This window comes from Typopeltis vanoorti, chromosome 20 (assembly GCF_054136105.1).
Source record: "Typopeltis vanoorti isolate ZY-2024b chromosome 20, IOZ_Tvanoo_1.0, whole genome shotgun sequence".
NCBI lineage: Eukaryota > Metazoa > Arthropoda > Arachnida > Uropygi > Thelyphonidae > Typopeltis > Typopeltis vanoorti.
Window position 1 is genome coordinate 37250532 of NC_143568.1, and position 13753 is coordinate 37264284.

Below are 13753 nucleotides of genomic sequence, written 5' to 3' on the forward strand. Positions count from 1 at the left end.
TAATGCTCATTTTTTTCTGTTAGCTCTTCATCAGCATTGGTCATTCAAACCAGACCAGGTGGAGGTATTGAAGATTACAGGCTGTTTTTGAAACCATCGATGATCCAAATAAGCCGAGCTTGTCACACAACAATTCCCACTTGTGCTACGTGTAGAACAGATTATTCTACATTTAACAAAATTTTAAGTAATTTTTTAAGGTGTGCTGATGAGGCCTAATATCTGAAAGGCCTATACAATTTTGTGTGTGTGCGCATATGTTTTTGGTGGGTGGGGGAGAGGAGAATAAAATAGATCGGCATTTACTTCATTGAATACAAGGGGATAATGAACTGCACAAACGTAACCTGACGATGGTGTTGCCAGGGAAACAGATCAGTAATCCGTACGGACTTTCCTGTCAATCCCCGGTCAATCCCTCAGTGTTTCCGCCATTCGCGAATCCTCCCCCCCCCCCCTCTCCGAACCTTTCCTAGCGACGCCATGAGCACAGCTGGCACGCGCCATTCATGGGCGTCGCGGATCACGTGACGCGCCTGTAGCAACCCTCCACAAGTATGGCGACGGAGGCTGCCCGCGTCTTGTCGAGGGGCTTCGTTGTGGCGGTAAGCGTCGCCCTTCTCCGAGTCCTGCCGACCGTTTCAGGTAAGAAAGTTGACCTATTGTGTTCGTAACACCCCTCCACACCCTCGTTCCCTTCTGTCAATCCTGTCCTGCTCGGTGTCGACCCCTCTCAGCTTTCGCCCAAACACCGCCGCTCAACACCGAAGCCTTCGACGTTCATTTGTCTTGCGAAGGACGCACAGAAAGCACGCGCTTCGCAGTGGCGAACTCGAAGGCATGTCGAGACAAAGACGCGCGCCGAAAGTGGACCCGAACGGTCATCGAAGCCGTCGTTTTGTATGAAAACAAACCTTCCCCCAAGAGAGGTGTTGATTCCAGCGACGGGGAAACGTACTTTACAGGAGAACACGGAATGCTTTATGACCACCAGGGCGCAAATTACATCAGACACGCGTCGTTTCCCATCACCGCAGCATAGCGGAAGAAGAAGAAGAAGATAAAGTGTCTTCAACCCCCCCCCCCCCACACACACACACCCAACCCTGCTAGTGGCTCTTCTTAGACCCCTCTTTTCCAGTGGTGTGGTCTGAGCGAACACTAGTAAGCTCCCGTCCACACAGACGCATTCAGAAGGTATGCCAACAAAAGATTACTAATTATATGAATGTCTGCAATATCCTCTTTTAAAAAAAAAAAAAAATATATATATATATATAAAGTCATATTCTAATATCGCATTTAATGCTAACACTAGTAAGAAGACAATGATTTCCTTTTTATTTTACACGGATTACAGAGATTTATCCCATCGAGATCTGCTTCGTTAACGATATAATTGCTTATGTTCTGATTTATGTCCGGCGCTCTGTGGATTTATTCTTTAAAATCGCATGCAAGGAAGAACCGCTATTCGTTTACGGCGAGCATTTATAAGCCAGAACTTAATCGGATCGCTGCACCGTCAATCTGGACAACCAAGTTTGAACGATCAATCGAATTGCAGCTCTTCCCAACGCGGTGATAATGAACGGCAATACTTAATATATTCCGCAGAGGATTAGGTGACAATCCGTGCTACGCAGTACTCGAAAGGTACCGGACAAAGAAGGGGGGAAACAAACGTGGGTGCAACTTTTTCGTAAGGAATTAGTGAAGAGATTATTTAACAGAAAAGTCCCATCAGTACAGAGTGGGTGATAGTCAATGGACGACTCAAGTAACCGATCATTTTTTAACCTCCTTCATTAGTAGTTTGAAATTGGGCAGAAACACTCTACTAATTCTGTAATTTGTCTTCTGGTTGAAATAATACTGATAAACATTTTGGATTTTCTTCTTAGCTGTTAAAGGAGTGATTCAAAACGTGTTGTAACCTGTTTGCAATGACCTTTCCTTATGATAAGTCCGTTAACGCAGTTCTTTTTGAAGACGTGGTTTTAACAGGCACAAGATAAACGTATTGTACTTATTTTGATGAATGCTATTTATGTGTGTGTGTTGTGTGTGTGTGTGTAAGAACTTAAGTGCATGTACAGCAAATTGGATCACGTCATTTAGAATTAAACCTGAGCCATATACTACTAAGTAGTGGATGCGCCATCCAATTTCGCCAACGCTTTTAGAAGTAGTTAAGTGATATTTGTGTTCGACAGATGTAGATTTTTTTGACCGACCAAAACTAAGTTAGTCAGCCTCAGACCAACTCAGTTTTGGTCAAAAATCTATCGGTCACTAAATTGGCTGAGTTGGTCCTTTTTAGAGAAAGACTGCGAGGCAGAATATTTAGCAAGGATGCTGCTGCTGCTAACAGCTTCCCAAAATGACTTTTTCCTCTTAAATTAACGAGTCTTTTTCCCCGCTGTATTTGTGCTTGCCTAAAACATGTCATTTTTCTGAAATTGTTCTTTCGTGTGATTTCATAGTCAGTATGGAGGTTCCGAAAATTCCTTGCAGTTCGTGGTGAGGAAACACGACATCCCTTGATTGTGCATACCTCCTCTCCTTAAGAAGAGGAGAGGCTCGGGGAAGTCTCATTTGGAGACCCCTGAAAAAATAGTGAAGATAAAAAAAAAAGAGGAAATAAAGGACATGAATTCTACTTAAGGAAATCGCTGTAAAACCTCCTTTCTTCAAAGATGAGTTTCCTTCTCCTTCCTACAGCATCTTAAGATTTGCACAATTTATGACGAACTCCACTTGCTTTCATGAGGTACAGCAGCGTTATAATCTGATTATAATCTGCGATGTACATGAATCATTAACTGTTGCGTGAGGATCCTCTTGAAGGGCCCTCAAAGATCTTTTTTTTTTTTAATTCTTAGATAGCTCCGAATTCATTCCAAACTGTTAAATCTTCTTACTATCGATCTTCAGTTAAAAATCCTCATTAAAGGGAAAAGACCGCAAATGTACGTGCTTTCGGTACAGACGTTTCGACTCACTGATCTGGCGGTGGTCGGATAAAATTTTAATGATCCAATCTACAGTAATTAGTTGAGCAATTTACCCACAGGGTAGAGAGAGAGCAGTTTCTTTTGCGCTTCTAAAAAGGCCTCTAAACGGATCCCCAAAGGGAAAATGAAATCAACTCTGATGGCTTCACTTGGCGATCCAGCAAAATTATAACCTGGATTTGATTTTTCTCTACTGGTTTTGTTGCTATTCGCTTAGAATAGCAGCAAAAAGGGCTTCTCGTCCACTCTGTACGGTGAACAAGCTTGGGAGCTTATTCTGACAGAATAAGCTCCCAAGTATTCCCGCTTAGACTTTTTTCGTGCTGTGTAGACCTCGGCGTGTTTCGTATAAACGTTCGCATGTACAGCTTGTGAAGATTACCTGAAGATAGTGTGAAGAAGGGTGGATGAGTTTACAAGAGGGTTCTAAGATAGCCATTGAACGATTACAAAGATGCCTTTTGTGCTTAAAGAAACCGTACAGTGAGCCGATTAAAAAAGCGGTTCGTTCAGAGGTCACTACACCCATATTGGGTGGCGTCCGTGAACGCGTCTAACTAAAGGTCACTCATCTTCATGCTCCACACCCATCCAACGGAACTTTCCTCCCTTCGCCGCCATCTGCTACGTTTTCCAGAGACTAAGCCGACTTATCTTCTTCTGACACTCAATAAGTGTTGTATACAAGGCCCTCTGGTGGTAAGTACCGGAAATGCATTTCAAGTGATCAAACAACTCCCGCAGGAGCCCCTTTCCGTCGCGAGATTCTTGCAGGTGCTCCTGTGGTGGTTTCTGGATTAGCCTTCTTCTCGGTTAGGCTATGGGTGTGTCTCGGAGACCTGTGACGTCTTCCCGTAACCTTGGACCGCAGTTCGTAATGAGGACTACTCACGTGCACCACAGGAGAACTTGCGAAGCACCAAACGAAAGCGCGCGCGAGCACACACACACACACACACACAGGAGAAGCGAAAGCTGTAGGCCATTAAGAGAAGTGAAAGAGATGCTGAGCCGTCAAAACGCGAACTTCGCTTGTGCCACTAATGACAGCACTTCCCACGGAACCCCTTGAGACAGCACTATAGTGCCAGAATCGTGAGCATCGCGCACAATTAAAGCCAAACACTCTCTCGACACTGTGTGCGATGGGAACACAATGCCACAAATTGGCTTCTATTGTTGGCTTTCAACGCACGACTCTATTATAACACGTATCTCAAATACGACACTGACTTAACTTTGCGTTGTCATGGCAACATTTTGCACACGTTACATTTTGCTTCCGTTGCATGTAATGTTAGGAGAATTTTTTTTTTTTTGTTTCCCAACTAAAATGAAGCCTTCACTTCCTATAGCAACGAAATACACCTTGACAACGACTTTGCAATCAAAACGAATGGCACGTGTTCTGCGTTGATTTCTAAGTGGGTTCTTTTCTAGCCTAAAATACGTTTAAATGTTCGAGTGTTTGTTTCAGATTTCGTAGACCATCAAACTGAGCGGATATTTCTTTTGTCCATGTGAAGGGAAGTTTCCTAGGGAGGGGTGAACTATGGGGGGGGGAATCTCATTGATGACGCGCTTTAATTCGTTATGGCAACGAGCGACATTCACTTTCTCTTCGTCGACACCCTCTCCTCCCCCCCTCAGATAGTAGAATAACGAGGGGGGGGCTGTTAATATATGCACGTGCAAGCGATCACTTTACAACCGCGCCGTGTAAGTTTAAACACCACCTTCTGGTGCCGGTGCAGTCCTGACTAGCAATCGCGTCGTTTGTATTCACCCAAGCACCCCCGTCCAATGCAAAAGAGATTTGTGTAACCCATTTAACGAAGCGGAAACTCGATACGCGCGGACTTCGGTAACACAATCGCCCGCGATTTACCGAATAAACCTCCGCCCCCTCTTTCCAAACAGGAATTCGATGCTTGCCAGGAAGGTCACAGCTGGCGCACTCGAGGCTATTAAAAGGGACCGCGATAAAAGTGAGGACGAGGGGGAAGCTGCATTTTGCCACCAGAGGGAGCAGCAGTTAATTTCTTTCAACGACACCAGGTAAGTATTATCGACGACGATGACCTTCGACCTCTGACATCCATCGTCTCGTTAAAATCAAGAATTCGGTCGGTACCTGCAGCAAGCAAAGACAGAACCGTCATTATGCCTTAATTATCCCACCCCCACCCCCCACCCACTTACACACATCTCGGTCGGAACCGCTCGCACGAGACTGTAGTGATTGATGAGACTTCTCTGTACATTAAGACTTTGCGTAATTACTGTGGTAAACACAATCAAATAAACCGCGCGCGTGCCACTCGGATAGTCCCGTTAATCCGCAGTCAAAGGATTCCCAGAACAATCTCCGCCAGGCGGAGGTTCGATTACCTGAGGATCTGCCAGAAGAGAATGATTTTGTGCGCGCTAACGGCTTAATTGTTTGCCGCGTTGTCATGGCAACACCCTTTAATTATCCGCTGGGCGATTGTTCCAGCATGCTACCCACAATCCTGGTTCCTTGTTTACATCTGAAAGACTTTTGTTTTCAAGAAAACACCTGATAGGACTTATTTGGACCAATCGGAGAATGCGGTGGGATGACGTCAACACAAAAATTGAAAGAAGTCGGCTTTCAGAAAGCCGCATTCGTAGACTTCCTCCCCTTGAATCTGCAATGGACTGGACTAGCTCTTATCTGAGCCACAACATTTAATCGCTAATTCACAGACGAAGTACTGCTAATATTATAATACGTATTCGTAGCTTTAACAAAACATGAAAGACATACGTATCATCAACACTATCGTAGCTCCACCTAGTTGTTTATTTTAACCCTAAAAAAACGAGATCATTTCGTTGTGTGTACCTTTGGAAGGATGATGCTGGACAGTGTTGGAAGAAAATTATCTACAAATTTCAACGAGCTGTCGAACTCGCCTGGTTCTCGATGGTCTGCTTAGGGGGGGGTCGCCCTCCCACACATCAAATTACAGTCCGATCCACCATCTGCTTAATATTAGACCAACACGTTCAACGAAGCCTTACAGAGTCTACCGAACTTGTCAGCTTCGCTTTGCAGTTAAGTTGTTAACATCGACCTGCCACGTAAAACGCAACCCCCCCCCTTTTCTGAAAACGTTGAGCGGAGCACCGAAAATGGGGTCAATATGGAAAACGAACGTGGAAATTTTGTTTCGCTATCGATTTCCCCTTCGTAAGAAAAGAGAACTTGAAACCCGTCGATAGTGCGTGGCCATAACACGAGGGTAATTATGCTTCCGGTTTTCTCTTTTTGCTTGCACGACATCTGATAGGAAACGAATTATACTTTTCTGTCCCTCCATTCCCATTATTCCCTTCAGTCTCTGCAATCGTAATGTTTGGTGTCGAATCGCATTTGTTTCTCTTTCTGATAATTTTCACTTTCAACAGACTGCACCGAGGGCAAAATGCTGGTGCATCCCCCCCACCCCCCCTCGTCACAATCTGTCTCCGCAGTAGCTGCTCAAATTAGCAGCACGCCCGAATCGACCACTGCAGGGGATTTTTTTTTTTTTTTTTTTTTTTTTTTTTTTTTTAAAGCCGCGTGCGCTATGAGACTCCCGACTCAAGGGACACTTCAAACAGCGTGAAATTCAGCCGCGTTTGGTAAAGAGGAGGGGAAAAAAATGGAACGAACGAAAAAGCGCTTCGAAGATCTTTTTATGGAATTGTTTGCGGTGCCACTCATCACATCCGGGGATTTCTGAACTTTTTTTTTAAAGGAAATTAAGTGTGGATTCCATTAGAAGCAGTCACTGCAGAATGATTCAACACAATACCAATCCTACTTTTTTACTATTACACCACTGATTTAATGGATAAACTACCTTCCCATTATTAAATTTAAGAATTTTTATTGCCTTTCGATATCCAGCAAAATCCCCTCTGTATGCGATCGGCTAACTCACCTTTAGTTGAAAAGCCCTTATGAAAGTTCATCAGGTCTAGAAGTCATTTTAATCAAAGGACAGCAAGTCTTCACAGTATTAGTGAAGATTAACGAAGAGTTCTTTCGGGTTTCCAATTTCTTAGAAAAGCTAATCCCATCGACAGCCTCCAAGATTCTTTTCATGCTGTCTTAAGTGAATCTAAACCAGTTTACAGTCCGATTTTTCATCATTTCCGCAGTACGCAGTCAAGAGATGTCCCTCTCAATTATTCACTTTCATCGAAAACACGCGAATCCCCACGAAATCATCTAATTATGATACGCTTTGTAATAATCGTATTTGACAACGATTCCCTGGATTGTCACACGTTTCGATTAGCGCTTTCATTCCGAGTGCGTTAAATACTCTTATAAACAACCTCTTTAGGGGGAATTTCTTATCACCGAGAGAGTTTCTTTGACGACAAATGTCTTGAACTTCATAGCAGGATAGATCAATGCTTTTTAATGTTACGTGTTGCTATCTCAGCACAATGAGGGTCATAGAAATCTGTGTGTAACTAAAGTGTGTTCCGTTTTCCTTTGCAGAATTCCAAACCAGTCAGATGCTCGAACCCCGCCAGTTGTTTCCTTATAAGAGTTTCAAGGACGTGCAAATCTTTCACTACTCCGTGCCTGTCCAAGTGTCGCTAGCTTGGTGGGAATTCCGAGCTAATGGAACCGAATATTGTCCCACGTTGTCGGTATCAGTGTAAGTACCTACTTTCTTAATCATTTGTATTCCTAGAACTGTGTGCGTGTGCTTTTAGTTTTAGGCAAGTTCACCTGTCCCGTAGGTCAAGCCCTCAGTGATAGCTCGCATACCTTTTATTCCTGGTTTGGAGAGTACAGAGACGATTCCAAAAACAGTTTTTCCGTACTCCCCCCCCCCCCCCCCGCAGTGTCTCCGGTGTAAGATGATTTCATGAAACGTTCCGCAGTCGCTCTAGACTTTTGACCTTTCTTCGCCAAGGTGTGTGTGCTATCATCTCTTCCCAGACGGTAATAGAAAGCACAACGTCCCCCCCCCCCCCTACACGCACATACAGACCTACAATGCACGTGCGAGGTTGGCAGAGTGACAAAATCTCTCTCCGCTCTTCCGTTAGTCTCGTGTGCCACTCGTGGGCATTGAGGGAACGCCACACAACTCGAGGGTGTTCTTGCTGTAGATTAATCACTACTGTCAAGTGCTGCTTGTAGTCTTTTAAGGTAGACTTTTTATGGACGTGCAGTGGGCTAATTAGAATTGCTTGCATTGCAGATACTTGGAGCGCTAATTGGCTTCTAGTAGCAGCAGAACCGTTGTAGACGAGTTTCGTTGGCCATTGTTCATTGCATTTTTTCTGTCTAATAGTTCGTGCATAGCACGCGAATAATTGTTGGATGGAATCATATTTCCAGTTGGCAACTTGCCAATATGAAAAGAGTACTGTTTTAAATTTTAGGATCACGCAACTTATTTTTTAAATGAGTTCACTTGTGCATCTTTTTTACAATGAATTTGGGATAACTTAACAATCGTTTATTTAAGTGGATCCACTCGTGAAGTCGGAGTTAAACGAATGACAAATGCTCCATCCAACCCTGTACAGAAAGAAGAACGTAAAAAAAAAAAAAAAAAAAAAAAAAAAAAAAAAAAAAAAAAGCACTCCCAAGACCTTCGATGCTAACAACGTTCCAGCAATCCGTTCCACGTGCTTTAAACCACCCTCTAACGCCCCCCCCCCCCTGTAAACATGAACCTGTGTCATCTGCCGCTACTAACAACACTTTTCCATCGAGTTTGATGAACGACGTTGGGAGAAAAACGGGGTTCGTGTTATCCCAATTTGAATGCTGCGATAATCAGGGGGGGGTGACGTAAATTTCACTTGTGAGACCCTTTCAACCCACTGGAGGGGAAGAAAAACGCATCGTCTTGGGTCTAGGGAAGTCAATAAAGCGAACAACTAGAAACACTCGCCAATACTGTTAACCCCTTAAGGTTTTAAGCGAACTTAGTCCTGTAGGGAAGCCCTTAATGAAGTAAAAACTGTAATTAGGGAGTTGTTTGCCCAGTATATTCTCAGATGAGGGAAAACTTTGCCGGGTTCACATAGAATTAGTTTCCAAAAAATGCCAGCATAATGAGATGTGAATGTGGCGCCCTTCTTTCCAGCATATTTGGTTTATGTTAAGCTGCATACCACAGCAGAACACCAACTCTCACTGCTAATAAATCATGCAACAGATTTCTTTCACTCCAAAGTACTTCCACAGTGCTATGAAAGGAGCAATTGAGGTGGGCTTTTTTTTTTATAGTTTACATCTTTCGTCTATAGCATACGTTACTCGCGTGAGTTTGTTTAACCCAGTGGCCAACAGTGCAAAAAAAGAAAACGGTACAAAGACCTCTCACACGTTCAGACATCTGTGGCTTGGACGTTTGCCAAAAATATCTTCTCACTCAGCTTCGCTAGTCCAAACAATGTAATGCACACGCACGAGTTACAGTAGTGGCGTGCCTGCATATAGGCACATAAACAAACATGGAGTCGATTTTCAACTGGCATTATTGTTGGCTTGACTGTTATCTTTAAACGCCGCTAGAGGTCGTTGATAATGTTCTTTTTTGTAGGTTTGGGATGACATAAATAGGTTTCTTTGCTAACGCAGATTGTTGTCTCCCGCATAGTTACGAAGTAAACGACATCCTTCTGCACTGGAGTAACCTTCGAACTATACCACCTGGTGTTTGTGTCAAAGCAAAGATTGCGGAGTGAATAATAAAAAAAAAAAAAAAAAAAAAAAGGTGGCTCCACTGCGCTACAGGAAATGAAGATATAAAAAAGCGGAAGCCACACATCAACTGTCTCATTTCTGGCGCGAGGGTTCTCATTTAATGGCGCTTACTGTGCTAAACGAACCGGAAATTGTTTCTGTTCTACAACTAAATTCAACATTTCTTGCGCGATGCAAAGAAAAGTCATGTGACATTGGAATGCACGAGGCGCACACACACACACACACATACAGAGTTTGCGGCGTGCTAGAAAGAACTTTTGCCTACAGCTTCCAACTTTTATCTTCAATCACTCCTTGAATCCACGAAGCAAACTCAATCACACTAGAGGAGACCGAATTAGAAAACTTCCGACTCTGTTTCTATGGCAACGAGGCAGTCGACATTTTTCAGAGCAGCAGTAAGTTAAGAAAAAAAAAAAAAAGTTTTGCGTCATCAGGAAGATCACTTCTTCGGATCCTGACGCTTGAAAGTCAATGGAGTTCAGAAGAAAGATTTTTCAGTCGGAAACTTGCCACGACTGAATTAAAGAGTAAAAGCCGGCGCGTGCTTTTGTGCAGTGCGGACGCTGACGGTTCCGCAAAGTCAGTTCAAAGAAGAAAGATGAATCTCCGCTCCCGGATTCACTCTTTGCTCGATAATAGAAAACACGCTGTGCTAACGCCATCTAGTGTTATTTAATCATAAAAAAAAAATAATTTTCTTCTGTCACCGAGCAAGCTGTTACAGGTAGTGCCATCTGTAGGGAACTTAGCGAAGCATAAAGAAAGAAAGAAACAAAGACTCGGTAATTAGCGCAAAAAGCTTAGCCATCGCAGTGAATTGAAGTCGAACAGCGTCATTAGACCGACAATGGCGAACGTTCGGACACGGTGGGTGTTCGAGTCGCCTTGTTCGTCTGTCCATAAATCTCCGCAGTTTCAAGATGTGTGCTCCATCTCCATGGGAACAACACTCGCTGTCATCCCCGGCCTGCCATAACTACCTCCTCCTGCACCGCGAGAGGCAATTAGACGTCCAGATGATACTTGCACCGACAAAATAGCTCGTGACCTAGGGGTGCTCGATGGAAGGAGAACACGCATTTCGAGAAACAAATGCGTCGCATGTCTGCAGACGCCCGAAAGGATTTTAAAACTTTTTTCTTTCCTTCATTTTCTCTCTCTCTCTCGATCTCTCTCTCTCTCTCTCTCTCTCTCTCTCTCTCTCTGAATGCTTCTTTGTCTTGTGTAGTTTGTTTCATTTCCAGAATTCCTCCGAGTGTCAATGACGGTAATTGGAGGAGTCTTTCACAGACACATTTTCTCATTTTCTAGAGAAGTCATCACCCCCGTACCCTCTTTAGGACATGCCTCCGGTATTATTTTGAGCCCTTTCTGTGCAGGAATGATGTCGCCTGAAGAGAGGGCCAGACAATTCCCGGAGTAAAACTCGGAACTAACTAACTCAGTTCTGAATCCAGAAATACCGAATTGAAATTCTATAGAAATCGCTTATTGTCTCGCCATATATGTGAAAAAAACTATCTGGAACTACCAATAAAATGCCAGAAGGAACACCCCTATAGAACTGTTACAATAACAAGAAGAAATGTTCTTAGCACGAATAAAATCAAAATATTTTCCTGTGTGGCAAATTCGTTTGCTTTTTTAATACATTATTCCCAGATTGCAGTCACTAAAATAAAATTATGAATTAAATTTCATTTGTAGTTCGATTTATTATTATTTTATTTTTAATGTCAATAATAAAACTGGAGAAGCCTCTGCTAGCTCTACTGCTCAGCTCCTTCCTCTCCCCAAAATACCGCAAGATGTCGCCGCTTCCATGAAATTGGATACTTTGGTAGGGATTAGTCGAATAAGTCTTATTCAACGAGGTAAGCCAATTCGCCTTATTTGGATGCACAAATGGATTGTGAGGGAGAGATTAAAACGAACTGGATGTGTAGTTGCTGCACGATCATCGCGCTTCTGCTCTTGAAATGGAGGAGAGTGAAAGCTCCTTCAGTCTCCAAAAAAAGAAGGTCAGAGAGGAGTTTTCTCGCACAACCAATTTTCTGAAACACGCTCCACATCCTCCGTATCAATAGGCTATCGGAGGTTGGAAATGTGCCACTTACACATTCCAAATCAATCATTCGTCCCCCCTCCATCCCTACCGAACCCTTCACGCATGCGTGGCTAGAAAAATGAACTTAAAATAAACACGAAAATGCCGACAGCAATTCATTCTACTCATCGCTCATTCCACTTGAAGCACCGTCACTGGAGGGTTGGAGGTCATCAATCATCGTTTTAGATCATCGCCAAACGGATGACGATGTTTGAGGTTGTAACGAAATATGAACGACACATTCACCAGACGATTGGTCAAAACGAGAACGGAAGCGTAGAATATTCGGGTGTGTTGGACGCGACTTCCTCAGATGGATGGATGCTTTCCATCGAATACAGTGCCACCTAGTGAACCGTACTTGGAATTATTCCTTTCCGAACCATCGCAGGAGACTTCTAGTGTATGAAGAGGTTTGTCAGCATGTGTTGTCGTCCTACCAGTGACGTATGGCCTAATGATGTGCATTGTGTGTGAGTGCGTGTGCATGCTGTGAGAATTCTGCATCTGTTAAGAATCTCTCTCCATTGACTGCAGACTGCTTTAAGTGTGTTCTTCACGTGCACTGCATGCTTCTTTAGGCCGCAGCAGTAATTCGTGGAGGACGGGAATTCCCTTCGATTGAATATAAAAAGGTGTGCAGGTTTTCTCACAGTTTAAGGATGTGGTTCTTTTATAAGTTTGAGGCCCACCTGCCCAATAACAATGAAAAGAACAAGAAACAGATTTCATCCATGGAAGAGATTAATAACAGGCATCAGTGGAAATGGTGGAATTATAGTCAATAGGTACAAGAACGCTGATCGATAAGGTCACAAAAACAGGGATTCTCCCTTAACATGGGGCATCACGACAAACTGTAGAAGGAGACAGAGAGTGAATAAGCCTGGAATTTTGTGTAAAAAAATACAAAATTCCCTTCCTTTCTCTCCAAATGAGTCCCTCGTATGGCTTCTATTTGGTTAACTGACAACGTAGTCCCCTTCGGAACACAAGGTCAATGCTCCCTACCGTCTTTGAACGCATGTCGAACGTAAGGTCTGTAAATAGTCTCGCTGTTCGCTTTCCTCCACGAAGATCTTTTCATGAATACTGTAAGATGCTGTTAATGTCACCCAGTTGGAAAACAGATATTTCCTGCTCTTCCTTCAGTGTATCTTTAAAATTCACTTTACAGCATTAATGTTTCCAATGTAATCACCATATATTACACGTGATCGAACTATTTCTGAATATTTTTTGATCTTCTTCAAGAAAACTGCGTTTGCCTGTTTGTAATATGTTATTCTCTTCAAATTAATTCCTTACGATCTGCTGCAGCAAGAAATCCTGTACTTTGAAACGGCAAGTACAACTATGCGAATTTTTTTTTATTTATTAAATGAATAAAAATTCAATTAAAAACTGAATCGCGATGTCGTCAAAACTTTTTCGTTTTATAAAAAAAAACGCTTGAGATTATTTGGAAAAAGAAAACATTGCAAGGTCCATATTTGTATGAATGTGCTGTTTCTGGGGGGAGGAAAAGAACTGGATACGGAAGAACAGCGTGCTGTTTTGGGCCAGAACATTATTATTTATTTATTTTTATTTTTGAAACCTATCGTTTGTCTTAAAATACTTCGGAATAATCCAAATCGATTGGCAACCATTAAATAACTCTTGTGGAACAGTCGCGCACCATCCCCGTCACATTTTAATCTGTTTTGCTCGTCAAGAGACGTCCCGAACACTCAGTATCATCAACAGGTTTTGTGAGTCTCGGAAAATCCGATGAACCATTTCCATTTTGTTCATTGTTTCTTATCTCCAAATTGCAACATCTCAAAGGTTTCTTTGACAGTTTCCTCCGTATGATCTTGA

At 43.0% G+C, this 13753-nt stretch overlaps 1 protein-coding gene across 1 annotated transcript in view; it reads left to right on the forward strand.

Annotated features, from left to right (window-relative positions):
- The first annotated feature begins 557 nt into the window (after window positions 1–557).
- Window positions 558–13753, forward strand: part of LOC150095376 (post-GPI attachment to proteins factor 6-like) — a 46501-nt gene continuing 33305 nt past the window's right edge. The window contains exons 1-2 of the mRNA XM_090410667.1: window positions 558–645; window positions 7540–7702. Coding sequence (XP_090266793.1) covers window positions 558–645; window positions 7540–7702 — 251 coding nt within the window. The remainder of the gene's footprint in view (window positions 646–7539; window positions 7703–13753) is intronic.